The following is an 18003-nucleotide window of genomic DNA, read 5'->3' as shown; positions in this document are numbered from 1 at the left end:
TAGTAGCAGGTCAAAGAAAAATGAAATCTCCAGCCAGGAGTCTAAGAACTTGCCCCCACCAGGAACCAGAGTTCAGGCCCAAGGAAGAAACCTACCTGGCTCCCCTGTGAAGAGAACCTGGCACCGACACCTTAAAGAGAAACTCACACACGAGGAGCAAAACCACCCCAGCTTCTATAGGGAGAGAACCCGACGCAGTCCTTCTGAGAGAACTCGTCATAGCCGCTCTTGGAGAAACCATCATAGTCCCTCTCGGAGAAATCACAGTCCCCTGGAGAGGAGCCATCACAGTCTCTCTAAAAGGGGCCATCACAGTCCCTCTGAGAGGAGCCATCACAGTCTCTCTAAAAGGGGCCATCACAGTCCCTCTGAGAGGAGCCATCAGAGTTCCTCTGAGAGAAGCCATCACAGTCTCTCTGAGAGGAGCCAACGCAGTCCCTCTGAGAGGAGATGTCACAGGTCCTCTGAGAGGAGCCACCGTAGGATTTCTCAGAGAAGCCACAATTCCTTAGAGAAGAGCCACCTCAGTCACTTCGAAAGAAGCCGTTACAGTCCCTCTGAGAGGAGAGGACACAGTTCCTCTGGGAAAACATGTCACAGTTCCTCTGAGATGAGCCACTGCAGTTCCTATGAGACAGCCCATCACAGTCCTTCTGAGATACAGCCAGGGAGGCCCTCTGGGAGAAGCCATCGCAGTCCCTCCAGGATGAGGCCAGGGAGGCCCCAGGGGAGGAGCCATCGCAGTTCCTGGGAGAGAGTCCATCACAGTCCCTCTGAGATGAGGCCAGGGAGGCCCTCCGGGAGAAGCCATCGAAGTCCCCTTAAGGAGAGACTCAAGCACAGTTCCCCTGAGAATAGTCCCAGCCTTTTCAAGGATGGAACAAGTCTCCTTGGGACCACACACAAAAATCCCAAAGCAGAGCAAGTGTGGAGGCCTGAAGCTACTCTAAGAGGCGAGATCCACCCCTATTATTCATTGTCTCCCTCAAATCTTCACAGTGCTGCCCTTTCCAGCCTTTTTTCCTGCTCAGCCATTGCCTCCAGTTCCTGCGCCCCAAGCATGGAAAGGCTTCCATGTCTCTCTACGGGGGGTGGTGTGTGAGAATCGTCTGTAATTTCTGTAATAAAGCGGCAGTAACTGATCTCCCTGTGCATCTAGACTGAGGCCACTGGGTGGGTGGGTGGGGGAGGCAAGGTGATGGGACACGAGGAATTATACAAAGGTTCGGAATGAGAGCAGGGGTTTTAAGGCTGGGCAGAGGCTCTAAGCTCCGCCCCTTCGTTCCAGACCCTACCCACAGGTTCCCAGGTCCCTTGTTGAGATCCCAGTGGGGCGGGATCTCAGGAATAGGAGGGTTACTGTCATGTGACTCTCTCCGGCCTCAGCCGCCTCGGAAGCTGCTAGGCAGAAGTAGACGTTCAGAAGAGGGCTAGGCAGGGCGAACCCACATCTGGGAGAGGCAAGGAGAGCGGAAGTGGCGTTGGTCTGGCCGGAGTTCTTTGGTGAAATTGTTAGGTGTGGAAAGGGAGTGATGTCTTCCAGACTCGGTGCTGTACCTGTGGGTTTCTTGGTTTGACCGTCATGCTTTAGAGGTAGCACTGTCAAGCCCAGAACACACGGTCTCTAGCTTTTGTCCCATGCTCAGAGTTGGTTTTATCAGAGGCCATCGTAGGCCCCATCCTTCTAGATCAGATCACCTGTCCCCTTTTTCTTTACACGTTCTGCTGCCTGTTCCCCACCTCCTTGGGTTTAATTCCTCGCCACATTGCCGTTAGTTTCTATTCCTTTACATCCCCAATGTCTCATATCCGTTGTCTTTTCTTTTGGCCTCCCTTTTAGAGCCTGGGACAGGGCTTTGAGAATGGGGAAGACGAAGGCTCTGGTATTGTTACCAGCCTTTGCACAGCTGGAAGATAGGACAGCACATTTTTCCTAAAGAGTGTTGCCTTCTTCAGTTTGAGGTTGTTGCCCCGGGAGAGCTTCATTTTTTCTGGGCGTAGGGGAATTCTTCTTTTTGTGGTCGAGGTTCAGAGGTCCCTAGCACTCACTCGTGTGCTTGTGATTTGCTAGACTTCGGGACCCACAACCTTTAAACAGCAGAGGAGCACGAGGATCGTGGGAGCTAAGAAGTAAGTGAGGTTTTCTCAGGTCCTTTTATGATTGTGTCGCCAGCACTGTCCAGTAGAACTTCTTCCTGTGATGAAAATGTTCAGTATCTGCATTGTCCAGTATCACAGCCACTAGCCCTGTGTGGATTTTGAGCCGTTGAAATGTGGCTGGTGCAACTGAGGGACTGAATTTTAAATTTTATTTGCTAAGTAAGAGGTTTTTCTAAGGTTCTTTTGTGATTGTGTGTCCAGCGCTACCCATTAGAACTTGTGACAAAAATGTTCTGTATCTGCACTGTCTAATATCATAGCCACTAGCCCCATATGGCTTTTGAGCACTAGAAGTGTGGCTAGTGTGACTGAGGGATTGAATTTTAAATTTTATTTTATTTTAACTAAATAGCCACCTGTAGCTAGTGACTACTGGATTGGACAGTGTACGTATAAGCCTAGTGTGTGGGAGAGAAACCTAGCTTGCAAAAAAGAGTACAAGTTATAACAAAAATGGAACCAATGACTTAGAGGTAATCCTGTACTTCTCCAGACATCACATTCGTGCTCATAAATACATTGATTAACTTGGGATGGATGATAAAAATGGCTGGAAGAAATCCTTGTATTTTTAAACTACTTGGCTGTAAGACTGGTTTATTATTTAGAACACTGAAGGTACTTAGTTTTTCCATGGTTAATACAAAGGAAAACATTCTTGTTAACGAGACATTAAATGGATTCATTCAGGTGACATTTATGAAATGTCTGCTGTGTGTGCCAGTTCTGTAGTAGGTTAGGTATACAGGCATGAAAAACAACTAGCAGTCTAGAAGGGGAGATAGGCAAGTAGATCAACACAGTTCATTGCAATAATTATTGTAAGTATTTTTAAATGGGAATTTAATGTAGCCTTTGGGGAAGGGGAGTGATAGTTTGGAAGGGAAGGATTATCAGAGCAGGTCACTCCTAAGGATAGACTTGAAAGTTGAGGAATCATGCAGTTAGCGAGAAGGAGAAATTTTTCAGAAGAGAGAACAGTATGTGAGTGTGTGGAAGAAGTTAATGGATAGCAAGTAGTTCTGTATGACTGGGTTGGAGGATGAGGGATTGATTGCAGGGAGAGTGTTTAGAGAGGTTAGTAGGGGCTAGACCATGAAGGACCTTTTATGATGGCATGCTAAAGTGTTTGGATTTTATCCTGGAAGGGATGAGGGAATGAAATAGCCAGATGCTGGTCTTAGAAAGGCCACCCTGGCAACATTATGAAGGATGGATTTGGAATGGTACTGGGAAACTGGTTCAGAGTTTATTATGATGACCTCAGAGATGAATGAAGAACATGTGCAGCCTATGGTGGGAACGATATATAGGGAATACATAGGGAACGATGTATAGAGAATGTACAGGTTGTGATGATGAGAAGTAAGAGAAGGAAGATAGGATGTCTATTGGTTTCTGGCTTTGGCAATCAGGTGAATTTTGGAGTAATTTCAGGGAACTAGGAATTCCTGAATGAGGAGCAACATTTGGAACAAAAACAAATAGGTTTGGACCTCAGATGAAGAGCTGGTCTGAAATACAGAATTGGGAATCACCAGCTTTAAAAAATAATTGGAAACATGGTGTTTTCCTCCACAAGCTGAGTATTCATGCGCTATTCTAGGGAAAGTGGTTAGAGCAGTGTTTCTCAGTATGTACCTTGGTCACCTGGAGATAATTGTTAAAATATAAGATTGTTAGGCCCCCATCCATTAACCAGATTTGAAATCACTGGTGTTAGGGTGTGGAAATCCTTATTTTAAACTAGCTTCCTATGAGATTGTGACATTTGAGAGTTAGTTGTGAGAAATGAGATCAGAAAAGAGTAGAGAAGGAAATCATGGTGAACACCAGCTTTTAAAGATTGGGTAAAATTAAATAAGTTTACGAAGGATACCAAGATGAACTAAAGTACTTTTCTAATGAAACCTAAATATTTACACATAGAAGAATAAGCTAGGGGCTCTTAAAATTTTTTGGTAGATCAGAAAGGAGTTAAAAATAGGCTAAACATTTTATGTTTGTGATCAGAAGCTGAGAGTTGCTGCACTGGTGACAACAAATTATAAAATAATTACAATTATGATATTTTATCACAATAAAGCTTTTTCTTGTTGTATGTATGGAAAGGAAAGTTTGAGCTTAATTTGGCTTTTAATAAATAATCAAATGTCCTGGGGCCGATAGGTAGATAGTGTAAAATACCTGAGAATTGTTTTTGTTGAGTCCTTTAAAAATAAAACATGAGACCTGGAAGGAAGGATTCCCTAACCACCTTGACTTAACCTCCAACATGTTAATTATGCTGATCTTATGAATCATTGCCTTTTCAGTCTGCTTATGCTTATTCATAAGAGGGTAGATGTGTACTGTATTTCTGAGTCCTACACTGATAGTAAGAAATTCCTACATGAAGAGTTTCCTGAGAGTCATTCCCTGGGGCTTGGTTCTTAATGGCTTGCTGGTACCATTAAGTCTTTTTTGGTTTTTGTTTTGTTTTGTTTTGTTTTTGGAGATGGAGGCTCATTCTGTCATCCAGGCTGGAGTGCAGTGGCATGATCTCGGTTCACCGCAACCTCTGTCTCCCACATTTAAGCAATTCTCCTTCCTCAGCCTCCGGAGTAGCTGGGATTACAGGTGCACACCGCCACTCCTGGCTAAGTCACTGTATTTTATAGTAGAGACAGGGTTTCACCATGTTGCCCAGGCTGATCTTAACCTGAGCTCAGGCAGTCTGCACACCTCAGCCTCTCAAAGTGCTAGGATTACAGGCATGAGCCACCACGTCTGGCCCATCAAGTCTTTCTAGCATTGTTTGCGATGATCGGTTTTGGCTTTAGAGGCCTGCCAATCCATTAAATTTTTAAAATACCTGTATCGAGGTATACTTGGAGTACAATAGACTGCACATATTTAAAGCATACACTGTGGTCAGCTTTGACCCATGTCTGTACCCGTGAAACCATTGCCACAATCACGATAACAAACATTTTTGTCTCTCCCAAAAGTTTGTTCATGTCTCTTTGCCATTTCTTCCTCTATTCCTGTCTACAGGCACCACTGTACAGTGGTTTGCATATTTCAGGATTTTATATAAATGAAGTCACCCAGGATGTTCTCATTTTTTTCATGATTTCTTTCACTCAGAATAATGATTTTGAGATGAAAAATAGTTTTTATTGCTGAGTAGAATTCCATTATGGATACCATAATTTGTTTAGCCATCTACCTTGATGGGCATTTGAGTTATTTTCAGTTTTAGGTGTCAGTAGGCTTCTATGAACATTCTTGTGCAAGTCTTGTGTAGACAAATGCTTTCATTTCTTCAGATAAATATCTAAGGTGGCATTTACCATCATAGGTTGGTTGATTCATATGGCAGGAGTATGTTTCATTTGTTTTTTTAAGAAACTACCTGTTTTCCAAAGTGGTATTATTTTGCATTCCAACCAGCAATGTATGACCAGTCAGTCTTTTCAATTTTAGCTAATTTAATGGATGTGTAGTGGTATCTCACTGTGGTTTTGTGGGGTTTTTTTTTCTTTTTTTGAGACAGGGTCTCCCTCCGTCACCTAGGAGTGCAGTGGCTTGATCTCGGCTCACTGCAACCTCCGCCTCCCAGGTTCAAGTGACTTTCCTGTCTTAGCCTTCTGAGTGGCTAGGATTACAGGCGTGCACCCCCATGGCTAATTTTTGTATTTTTAGTAGAGATGGGGTTTCACCATGTTGGCCAGGCTGGTCTCAAACTTCTGACCTCAAGTGATCCTCCTGCTTTGGCCTCCCAAAGTGCTGTGATTACAGGCACAAGCCACCACACCTGGCTTAATTTGTGGTTTTTAATTCATCATATATGAATAATAGTGTTAAGCATCTGTTTGTATTCTTTTTTTTTCCTTTTTTTTGCATCTGTTCATAGTCTTATTGGTCATTTCTATATCTTTTTTTGTAAAGTGTCAGTTTACATTTTTGTCCATTAAAGAAATGTAGGTTATCTTATTGAATTGTATTTTTAGAAATCTGTTCTGAATATAACTCTTTTGTCTGTTATATTTCCTTCCAGTCTGGTTTGTCTTTCCTTTTCTTAATGGTGTCTTTTGAAGAGCAAAATGTTTTAATTTATCATTTTTTCCCTTATGTTGTATGCTTTTATGTATCATATTTAAGAAACCTTCGCCTCCCCGGAGATTGTAGTGAGTCGAGATTGTGCCACTGCACTCCAGCCTGGGTGTCAGAGTGAGATTCTGTCTCAAAAAACAATAATAATTAATAAAAAAAGAAACTTTTGCCTCCCTAATTGCAAAGATACTCTCTGGTCTTTTCTCCTAGAAGTTTGTAGGTTTTATATTTAGGTCTGTGACTCATTTAGAGTTAATTTTTGTGAATGTTTTATGATAAGGGTCAATGTTGACATTTTTTTTCTATTTGTATACCCAGTTGTTGGAAAGAGTTTTCTTTCCCTATTGAATTGCATCGGCACCTTTGTCAAACTTTACTTGCACATGTGTACGTGTAGGTCTGTTTGTGGACTCTCCTTATTCTCTTCCATTGATGTTTATTTAGACTCTTGAAATTAGATAGTAAGTCTTCTAACTTTAGGGTTCTTTTTCAAAATTGTTTTGGTTATTCTCAGTTCTTTGTATTTTTATGAAAATTACAGAATTGGGTTGCCAACATCTATTAAAAGAAGCTTGTTGAATATTGATTGGTATCATACTGAATCTATAGATTCCTTTGGGGAAAATTGCTATTTTAACAATACTGAGTTTTCTGGTTTATGAACAAGCTATATTTTTCCCCTTATTTAAGTTTTTTTTTTTTTTTTTTTATAAGGAGTCTTGCTTTGTGACCCAGACTGCCAGGCTACCGTGCTGGAGTGCAGTGGCACTATCTCAGCTCACTGCAACCTCTGCCTCCTAGCTACAAGCGATTCTTCTGCCTCAGCCTCCTAAGTAGCTGAGATTACAGGCACACATCACCACACCCAGCTACTTTTTGTATTTTTAGTAGAGATGGGTTTTCACCATGTTGGTCAGGCTCATCTTGAACCCCTGACCTCATGATCTGCCCACCTGGGCCTCCCAAAGTGCTGGGATTATAGGCATGAGCCACCTTTCTGGCCTATTTAAGTGTTCTTAATTTCTTTCAGCAATTATTGTAGTTTCATTGTAAAAGTCTTGAATGTCTTTTGTTAGGTTTGTTCCTAGGTGTATTATCTTATTCTGGTGTTACTGTGAATGGTATTCTTTTTATAATGTCATTTTCTTGTTGGTTGTTGCTAGTATATAAGAATTCAGTTGACTTTGTATGTTATCCTTGTATCCTGACACTTTATAAATTCATTTATTAGTTCTAGTAATTGTTTTGTAGATTCCTTGGGATTTATTTTGTAAATAATAATATAATCTGCAAGTAGGGACAGTTTTGCTTTTTTCCTTTTGATCTTTTTAAAAACCTATCGCAATGACATTCATCAGTGAAACTATGTGAGCCCGGAGTTTTCACTTTGGGAACTATTTCATACATTCAGTTTATTTAACAGATATGGGGCTATTTAGATTTCCAGTTTCTTCTTGTGTCTGTTTTGGTAAGTAGTAATTTTAAAGAAATTTGTTCACTGTAATTTTTCCATTGATTAGCATAAAGTTATTCAAAGTATATTATTATTTACTGTCTGTATAATCTGCGATAACCCCTCTTTCATTTTTGTTATTGGCTATTTGTAATATCTTTTATTCTTGATCAGTCTAATTACAGAGTTGTAAATGTGATCATTTCAAAGAACCACATTTCCTCTGTTGTCTGTTTTCTAGTTCATGAGTTTCTCCTCTTACCTTTTCTTTGGTTTACTTTGCTTTTCCTTGAAATTTTAAGTCATTGATTTTAGATCTTTTCTAGTATAAGCATTTAGAGCCTTAAGTTTCTTTCTAAGTATTGCGTTAGTTGCATCCTACAGATGTTGATATGCATACTTTTGGTTTTTTTCAGTGCAAAATATTTTCAAATTTCATTTGTGATTTTATTTTTGACCTATGAATTATTTAGAAGTAGATTATTTAATTTGCAGGTATTTGGATTTTTTTGTGTGTTTTCTGTTTTTAGGTATCTTCCTATTATTGATTCCTAAGTTAATTTCAATGTGGTCAGACAATACACCATGTAATTTTCATCCTTTTAATAAAAGTTAAAGTTGATGGCCCAACGTAAGATCTAGCTTAATGAATGCACAATGTGCACTTGAAGAGAATATATATCCTGCAGTTGTTAGATGTAGCGTTGCATAACTGTTAACTAGAGCAAGGTAGCTAATAGTGTAGTTCAGATCATTTTTGTCTTTTACTGAATTTTTGTCTAGTTCTATCAGTTGCTAAAAGGAGGAGGTCTTAAATTTTCTGCTAAGGTTGTGGAATTGTCTATTTTTCCTTTTAATTCTGTGAATTTTTGCTTTGTGTACTTTGAGGCTCTATTATTAGATACCTACAGTGGATAATTATGTCTTCCCAATGATTTGACACTTTGTCATTATAAAGTGTCTCTTTTTGTCTTTGGGAGTACTCTTTGTCTTGAGGTCTGTTTTATCTGACATTGAAATAGTCATTCCAGCCTTCTTATGTTTGCTGATTGTATGATACAATTTTTTCATCTGTTTACTTTCAATCTACAGATACCTTTATATTTTAGTGTGCTTCTTGTAGGTAGCATATAATAGTAGGGTATCTTTTTTTTTTTTTTTTTTTTTTTTTTTTTTGAGACGGAGTTTCGCTCTTGTTACCCAGGCTGGAGTGCAATGGCGCGATCTCGGCTCACCGCAACCTCCGCCTCCCGGGTTCAGGCAATTCTCCTGCCCCAGCCTCCTGAGTCGCTGGGATTACAGGCAAGCGCCACCATGCCCAGCTAATTTTTTGTAGTTTTAGTAGAGACAGGGTTTCACCATGTTGACCAGGATGGTCTCAATCTCTTGACCTCGTGATCCACCCGCCTCGGCCTCCCACAGTGCTGGGATTACAGGCTTGAGCCACCGCGCCCGGCCCGGGTATCATTTTTTAATTTGTCAATAGCTGACTTGTAACTGGAGTGTTTAGACTGTAAACATTTAAATTATTTGTTGGTATGGTTGGATAGGTCTATGCTTTTATTTTTTGTTCCCTGTTTATCCCTTGTTTTTTGTTCCTCTATTTCTTCTTTGGGATTATATGAATGCTTAGTTGTCTGCTCCTCCCACCTCTTGTTTTTTAGAGGACCGTGTCTTGCTCTGATGCCCAGGCCGGAGTTGGTGGCACCTTCATTGCTTATTGGGCTTAAGTTGTCCTCCCACCTCAGCCTCCCAAGTAGCTGGGATTACAGAGGTGTCAGGCATCTACGCTGGCCTATTTACCATTTCTGTTGCTCTTTCTTCATTCTTAAAAATCCAAGTTTCTCTCTGGTATTATTTTTCTTCAGCTGGAATCATTTGCGTTAGCATTTCCTATGGAGCAGGTCTGCTTACAATGAATTCTCTTAGTTTTATTTCGGAGGATATTTTCACTGGATGTAGAATTCTGAATTGACAAATTGTTTTCTCTCAAGATTTTAAGGATATGTCTTTTCTTTTTCTCCATCTTCTCAAGCATTTATCCTTTGTGGTATGTACAACCCAATTACACTCTTTGTTATTTTAAAATATACAATTAAGTTCCTACAATTATTTTTTGGCCAGTCACCGTGGCTCACGCCTGTAATCCCAGCACTTTGGGAGGCCGAGGTGGTGGATCACAAGGTCAAGTGATCAAGAGCATCCTGGCCAACATGGCGAAACCCCATCTCTACTAAAAATACAAAAAAAATAGCTGGTGTGGTAGCGTGTGCCTGTGGTCCCAGCTATTCGGGAGGCTGAGGCAGGAGAATTGCTTGAACCTGGGAGGCAGAGGTTGCAGCGAGCTGAGATTGCATCACAGCAATCCAGCCTGGCACCTGGCAACAGAGCGACACTCTGTCCCCACCAAAAAATTATTTTTTGTAGAGACAGGGTCTTGCTATGTTGCCCAAGCCATTCTTGAACTCGTGGGCTCAAACAGTACCCCTTCCTTGGCCTGCCAAAGTGCTTGGATTACAAGTGTGAACCATTACATTGGCCAATTTTAAAGTTACTGTACTGTGTTCTCGCCTTGGTTTCTGTTGAGAAACGCATGGTCATTTAAATTATTTCCTGTAATGTAATATGTCACTTTTCTGAAGCTTTCCAGTTTAAAACAAAATTGTTGGCTTTGAATAGTTTCTTATTTATTAAAAACTTTTTTTGAAACAGGGTCTAACTCCCATTGCCCAGGCTGGAGTGCACTGGCACAACCTCTGCCCACACATCCTCCTGGGCTCAGATGATTCTCCCACCTTATCCTGCTAAGTAGCTGGGACTACAGATGCACACCACAATGCCTGGCTAATTTTTTGTATTTTTAATAGAGATAGGGTTTCACCATGTTTCCTAGGCTGGTCTTGAATTCCTGGAATCAAGGGATCTGCCTGCTTCAGACTCCTAAGTATCTGGGATTACAGTCACCTCCTGCCTCAGACTCCTAAATATCTGGGATTACAGGCACCTGCCACCATACCTGGCTAATTTTTGTATTTTTAGTAGAGATGGGTTTCACCATGTTGGCCAGGCTAGTCTTGAACTCCTGAGCTCAGGTGATTCTCCAAAGTGGATCCTGGCCTCCCAAAGTGCTGGGATTATAGTCATGAGCCACTGTGCCTGCCCCTCTCCCCCACCTTTTTTTTTTTTTTTTTTTTAGAGATGGGGTTTCACTATGTTGTCCAGGCTGACCTTAAACTCCCAGCCTCAAGCAATCCTCCTGTGTCTTCTGAGTAGCTGGGATTATAATCACGAGCCATCTTTATTATTTTTAAGTGTACAATTCAGTGGTAATAAATACATTTATATTCTTTTTTTCCCTCTCTTTACCTTCCCCCCATCTCTCCCCTCCCCTTCCTGGCTGAATAATTTCATTAAGATGTGTCTTCACTGGGCACTGTGGCTCCTTCCTGCAATCCCAGCACTTTGGGAGGCTGAGGTAGGAAGATTGCTTGAGCCTAAGAGTTTGAGGCCAGCCTGGACAACAAAGTGAGACCCCATCTCTACACACACAAAAAAAGAATGAGCTGAGTATGGTGGTACATACTTGTGGTCTCAACTACTCAGGAGGCTGAGGTGGGAGGATTGTTTAAGCCTGAGAGGTGGAGGCTGTGCTTGAGCCACTGTACTCCAGCCTGAGTGACAGAGTGAGACCCTGTCTCAAATAATAATAATAATAGTAATGAAGCATTTTGCACCAGCCTGGGCAACACAACAAGACCCCATCTCTATGAAAAAACACAAAAATTTAGTGGGCCTGATGGTGTGTACCTGTGGTCCCTGCTACTCAGGTATGGTGAGGTGGGAGGATCACTTGAGCCAGAGAGATTCAAGCTACAGTGAGCCATATGCCACTGTACTCTGTCCTGGGCAACAGAATGAGACTCTGTTTCAAAACCAAACAAAAAGATGTCTCTTGGTATATTTTTCTTTGAGTTATCCTATTTGGTGTTTATTGAGCTCCTTAAATCTGTAAATTTATGTCTTTGACCAAGTGTGACGGATTTTCCACCATTTTTTTTTTTTTTCAAATGTATTTTTCTGCCTTAGTATCTTTCTCCTCTCCTTCTGGGATTACAACTACACTTAGGTTAGAACTTTTGGTATGGGGGCTCTGTTGACTGTTATTCAATCTTTTTTTCTCTTTATTCTTCAGACTGGGTCATTTCTGTTGATCGATCTTCAAGTTCACAGACTCTTTCGTCTGTCCCCTCCATTACTGAACCTATCTGATGAGTTTTTATTTCAGACATTGTATTTTTCAGTTCTAAGATTACATTTGGTTCTTTTTTATGGTTTCTTTTTCTGCGGATGATTCCTACCTTTCATTGCTTGTGTGTTTTCTTTTATAAGAAAGAAATTTATAAGGAAATACTTTTTACTGAAAGTATTTGATAGTTCCAACATCTGGATTACCTTAGGGTTGGCATGTTTGATCATCTCTTCCTTTGAAAATTGCTCACATTGGCTGAGCATGGTGGCTTCTGCTTGTAATCCCAGCACTTCGGAAGGCCAAGGTGGGCAGATCACCTGAGGTCAGGAATTCAAGACCAGACTGGCCAACATGGTGAAACTCCATCTCTACTAAAAATACAAAGAAATTAGCCAGTCATGGTGGCGCATGGGTGTAATCTCAGCTACTTGGGAGGCTGAGGCAGGAGAATAGCTTGAACCTGGGAGGTGGAGGTTGCAGTGAGCTAAGATTGTGCCACTGAACTCTAGCGTGGGCAACAGCAAGACTCCATCTGAAAAATAAATAAATAAATAAATAAAAGGAAAATTACTTACATTTTCCTGGTTCTTTGTGTGTTGCATAAGTTTGGAATTTATCCTCAACATTATGAATACTTTTTGTGTAGATTTCAGGTTCTATTTTAATTCTTTTGGGGAATGTTGCCATTTCTGTTTTAGCAGGCATCCCTGCTTTAGGTTCAGGCCAAAACTTCTGTCTTGCTTTTTGGAGGCATTGGTTAAAATCTTAGTTCTGTTCTTTATGTCTTTGCTATGATGATTTGGGCTGTCCCATACATGAATAGCCCAGGGGCTGGTCTGAGACTTCTGCAGGTATTTCCAATCTTATTTCAGTTTGCCAAGCTTTTGCTGCTTTGGGTCACATTAGAGTTCAAATCTTATTTTGGTTTTCAAAGTCTTTATTAGGCTGTTATGTATGGGTACATTCCACATATTCATGGCTAAGGCCAACTTGTGACTTGTGTGGATTCATACACTGAATTAAGTGATTCTCATTTTTTGTCTTTCTCTCCAGCTTTCCCCCTTCCCCATCCGCTAATGTTGGTCTACAGGGACCTTTTTTCCTAATTTGCTTGGTCAGAAAGAAGAGAGTTTCTAGAGTTAAAGGTGCCCATGGTGTTCTGCAAGTGGGGTTCATCCTTGTTGCAGATTCACACATGAGGGAAAAAGACAGAACTGGAAAACTCACCTCATTTGGGTCACTTCTCCCAGCTTTGACTTCCCTGTGTAATTTACTTGTTTTTGTTTGCTTTACAGAGTCCAATCAGCTGGAGGGGTGGGGCTTAGTGGGGTTAGCTGCCCCACCAGAGCCAGGACTTCTGTGTATTAAATCTGTGCTATTGGACCTCATGTGCGGAGAGCTGAAACTCATTCTTCTGTTTGTAGCATACTGACATAACCAGTCTCTGTTATGTTTACTTATTCCCATTTCCATCCCTTCCCTCCTAGAGGAAACTGTATAAACAAGTGTGATGTTTGCCCTTACATGTTTATGACTCCTTTAAAAATAAGCTGTGTTTATGTGAGGATTTGTTTTTAGCTTGCTGAACTGACATTGTGCTAGAGATGTTGTTTTGTTTCTTTTTTCATTGAATAGTATACTTTTTAGTTATGTTCATGTCTCTATGTATAGAATTGGTTTATTGCTTCTAATAGCAACATAGTATTCCATAGCAGGCATCTATCACATTTTACAAGGGTGGTCACCGTGTTACTTCCAACTCCCTGCTGTCACAGACAAACCTCTCTATGTATAATTCTTCTTTTTTTTTTTTTTTGATATGGAGTTTCACCCTTGTTTCCCAGGCTGGAGTGCAATGGTGTAATCTCAGCTCACTGCAACCTCTGCCTCCCGGGTTCAAGCAAATCTCCTATCTCCGCCTCCCCAGTAGCTGGAATTATAGGCATGTGCCGCCACACCCAGCTAATTTTTTGTATTTTTAGTAGATACGAGGTTTCACCATATTGGCCGGGCTGGTCTCAAACACCTGATCCACCCGCTTCGGCCTCCCAAAGTGCTGAGATTACAGGCATGAGCCACTGTGCCTGGCCTCTATGTGTAATTCTTATTAGCTCTACATCTAACATGTTATCTTGAATCTACCAATTCAAGTTAACTTTTTTTCCTTTTGTTTACTCTTTCTCCCATGGGCTGTCTCCATACAGCAGCCAGAAGAATCTTTCTGAACCATACATCTAAATTAAGCCTCACAGGTATTGAGCTGGAAAAGGGAAAGGGAGGTTCTAGGAGTCCCTAGACCACTCTTGGAGAACTGCTGCTCTACTGCATCTTGAGCCATCTACAAGAATGTCTGCTGCTTTGTAGTTACACAGTCAACTGTCATACTGACTGGTCTTAGCTCTGGATTCAGCTGTATACCAGAATTCTCTGAGCAGATTAATTCATACAAGATAAATCCCTCCTTTAGCTGTGGAAGCTAAGTATCATGTTGCCTAAATAAGATGGGGCATCAGGGTTTAGGGAGAATGCTGAGGGAGAAGGAAGATGGGTCAGATTAGGCCCTACAGATATTCCTTTCCCTTAGAGATACCCTTGAGTTACCGTGCCTCTGTCAGAGAAATAGAGAGGCTGGGTCAGACCAGGTTACAAATCCAGGGAGTCGTCTGAAGGGTCACAGAAGAATCTTATTGCTTTGGCTACTTTCTTTTCTTAGATGAATCTAGGAAGGAATGTCTACTTGGACTGCAAAGTGATCATTTATGTGTACTCCTTACTCTTGCTGATTACAGTGAAGAGTGATAATAATTGCACATGTTGTATTAGATCAGCTATTATTATTGTTAGGTGATTACAACTTACACATTCTGTTTTTATAAAAGCAGGCTTCTTAGTTTTCTGCACAGGTAACCAACCTGGTTATAATATAAAAGAATGTATAGAAATTTTGCTACAGACCTTCCTTTGTGTTGTATATTTTTATGTTGTATTAGTAGCAGGACCCAGTGCTCCATAAAGGATAATAGTTTCCAGTACACTATTCCTCATGATGACTCCTTAAGTGGTTCATCATCTGCCTCTTCGTGTGAACCAGTGAGTGATTTTCCAGCACCTTTTCAAAAATCTACCTACTGGATGAAGATGAGAAGGATCGAGCCAGTGGCTACTTCTCATGTTGAAGGTATCAATATCAGTGTCTTCTTATTCCAGAGATGGAACACTCCCTAAAGTTATAGTGTGAGATTATTGTAAATACCTGTTAAGGGTATCAAATGCCAGATATTTGTTTCTCATTAGTGATTTAAAAAAATTTAAGGTGTTAGGCTATTGGATCCTGTTAGCTTCATGAACTGTTCCTCTAGCTGATACAGTGAAATTCTGCTAATCTTACTCCTCTAGGTTATAATTAGCATTTGATTTTCCTCTTTGTAGGATTTGAACTTCTTTTCCTCTTCTAGTTTGAACTTCTGTTGAGGATTTAGGAGCTGGTGTAAGGGTTATTTAGGGAAGAATATTCTAGATGGTCACAGTCTCAAGGGTCCTTTGGTAGCTAGCCCCCTATCTTGAGCAATTTTTGTGTTCCTTTTTAGTCTCAAATCAAGATTAAGCAAAACACATTGCCTGAAGGCCCGTACTGTTTATAAGGAACAATGGATGGTTTGGGATAGATAACAATGTAAAAAGAAAGAGAGAGGTTGGGTCAGTTAATGAGAAGTTACACCAGCTTCCCTAAAAATCTCACAGATATTTCCTGAGGCCTGTGTTCACTGATGCTTTTTCCCTTTGATGGTCTCGTGAATGATGTTTTGAAGGCAGGCCTAGCTGTTCATTTACAAAGTGTGCTGAGTTTTTGTTTTGTTTTTGTATGGTACTTTAGGATCAGGTGGAACATCAACCAAGGGAGAAGGGAAACCCAGGCAGGAAGAAGATGAAGACTATCGAGAATTTCCTCAGAAGAAACGTAAGCTTTATGGTAAGGCAGTAACTTTGCTACTTCTTTTTCCTTGGGTGACTGGGCTTTATTCTTTGAGGGTAAAAGCAAAAGAGACCTTAGTTTGAGCCCTTTAGTGACCTCTGAGCCCTTTGAATTGTTTAAGAGGGAATGGTCTCCATCCTGCCACCTTATACCCTTTCATTCTGTCATGACTTAGGCAGTCAGTCTGTTGAGGGACTGGGAAATAGGGTGTTGAAGAGAAGGGGAGGGAAGACATTTTGGTATTAGTAAAGGTGACATGTTGGGCTTCAAGTTTCTGTCTTATGTCAGGGAGGAAGCAACAGCCTAAAACTCAGCCCAATCCCAAATCCCAGGCTTGTCGCATTCAGAAGGAACCACGAGTTTATGCAGCAGGTATGTTTTCTTCTGGAACCATTGTGGGATGTAGTTCTCACACCCTGATTTGTTGTTGGTGTTGTCTGTGAAGAAATGAGGTACTGAAGCATTTCTTTAAGGAGGCAGTTACTAAGGGCTCAAGTTTGGAGTCAGACAGACCTTTGTTCAAGTTTTGGCTCTTCATTAACTTTCTGACCTGCCCCCATTTATTTACCTTCCTCTAGCCTCAGTTTCCCTGCCTATGAATAGGGATGATAAAGGCAGTCAGAACTGTTGTGAAAATTAAATAGATAAAAACATTTAGCATAGTCTCAGGCACATAGAAACACTCAGCAGATAGGCTGTGACATTTCTCAGTATCCCATTGTTATATCCTGTTGGGAAAAATGTTGCTGCCTAGTTCTTTAAGCCACTGGTCTTTGGAGTGGTTCTCAGGTGGTTTTTATCATGGAGAAATGAGTAAGAGTTTTCAGAAACTACACTGTCTAAAAAATACTACTTTTTGAAGTTATACCCAGCAAGAGTCTCTTCATTGCAGTCCACCAGGAAAAGGAAAAACAATTTTATGATACTTTACCTAAATTTTGAGATTATGCTTTTTGTTTCTGGAGAATACTGCAGGTTACAAAGTGCTTCTTTCTCTCCTTTGTAGGCAGTTTGGAGGAGCAGTGGTACTTAGAAATCGTTGATAAAGGCAGTGTCTCCTGCCCTACCTGCCAGGCAGTGGGGAGGAAGACCATAGAGGGTTTAAAGAAACACATGGAAAACTGCAAGCAGGTTAGATATTTTGGCGTTTCATAACTGTTATGATTTTTAAATCCAAACTTTAGACCTCTTTTGCTGTGTTGGATGTGCTGGTTATAATGGATGAAAAGCAGCATTGTGGAATAAAGGAAACATAGGCTTTGGATCTGACAGTTAGGTTTGAATCTTTTCTTAGCCACATACTAGTGTGGCATTTAGCTTTTTATGTGTGTACCTCAGCTTCATTTGTAAAATGGAGAAAATATAATAAATGCAAAATAATAAAAATATAGTCCAGGAGAGGATAAGAAAGAAGTAACACATGGCCAAGTGTCTAGCCCATGACTTGGCAAATACTGGCATTCAGTAAATGGTAATTCTTACTATTTTAAAAGTGAATTGCCTTTATTTTGCCCTTAAGGACATGACACTGGGTTTCTGGGATTTTGAGGTTTATTGACTGTTGAGTTTGAGAAATAAAGGAGACATAGACAAAAGCATTTGAGTAGGACTTTGTGTCATTCTGTCTCTCTGTGGAACAACCTAGCACTGAGCAGTATTTTTCCTTCTAGGAAATGTTTACTTGCCATCATTGTGGGAAACAACTTTGTTCACTGGCAGGGATGAAGTATTACATCATGGCAAATCATAATAATTTGGTAAGAGTGTCTTCTGCCTTTGTGTTTGGGTGTGTGTGTGTGTGTGTGTGTGTGTGTGTTTTGAGATGCAGTCTCACTCTGCCATCCAGGCTAGAGTGCAGTGGCGCAATCACGGCAACCTGTGCCTTCCAGGTGTGCCTCCTGGGTGCAAGCGATTCTCATGCCTCAGCCTCTTGAATAGCTGGGACTACAGATGTGTGCCACCAAGCCTGGCTAAGTTTTTGTATCTTTAGTAGAGACTGGGTTTCACCATGTTGGCCAGTCTGGTCTCGAGCTCCTGGCCTCAGGTGATCCACCCGCCTCAGCCTCCCAA

General features: G+C 41.0%; 1 protein-coding gene across 2 annotated transcripts; it reads left to right on the top strand.

Moving 5' to 3' along the window:
• The first annotated feature begins 1205 nt into the window (after positions 1-1205).
• LOC108301383 (zinc finger protein 512-like) lies at positions 1206-17698 on the top strand. 2 transcript variants are annotated; one of them, XM_037737964.1, is made up of 5 exons: positions 1206-1559; positions 2072-2130; positions 14954-15138; positions 15835-15930; positions 17604-17698. In XM_037737964.1, exons 1-5 carry the CDS (start codon positions 1533-1535, stop codon positions 17681-17683), a joined length of 447 nt encoding a protein of 148 aa, XP_037593892.1. In that variant the 5' UTR covers positions 1206-1532; the 3' UTR covers positions 17684-17698. The 2 variants fall into 2 exon arrangements, with proteins under 2 accessions (XP_037593892.1, XP_017380032.2); XM_017524543.2 differs by having other exon boundaries at positions 14951-15138.
• Positions 17699-18003: the final 305 nt, after the last annotated feature.

Source organism: Cebus imitator, unplaced genomic scaffold, assembly GCF_001604975.1.
Source record: "Cebus imitator isolate Cc_AM_T3 unplaced genomic scaffold, Cebus_imitator-1.0 Scaffold1, whole genome shotgun sequence".
Lineage (NCBI taxonomy): Eukaryota > Metazoa > Chordata > Mammalia > Primates > Cebidae > Cebus > Cebus imitator.
The sequence above is the reverse complement of the archived record's forward strand: the minus strand, read 5'-3'. Positions and strand labels throughout refer to the sequence as shown.

Bases quoted from the DNA above. Each gene is read 5' to 3' on its own strand.
- LOC108301383 (XM_017524543.2), top strand. From the start codon at position 1,533: ATGTCTTCCAGACTCGGTGCTGTACCT. The intron at 1,560-2,071 runs GTGGGTTTCTTG...GTGATTTGCTAG, and splicing joins CCAGACTCGGTGCTGTACCT to ACTTCGGGACCCACAACCTT. The intron at 15,139-15,834 runs GTATCAATATCA...ATGGTACTTTAG, and splicing joins GGCTACTTCTCATGTTGAAG to GATCAGGTGGAACATCAACC.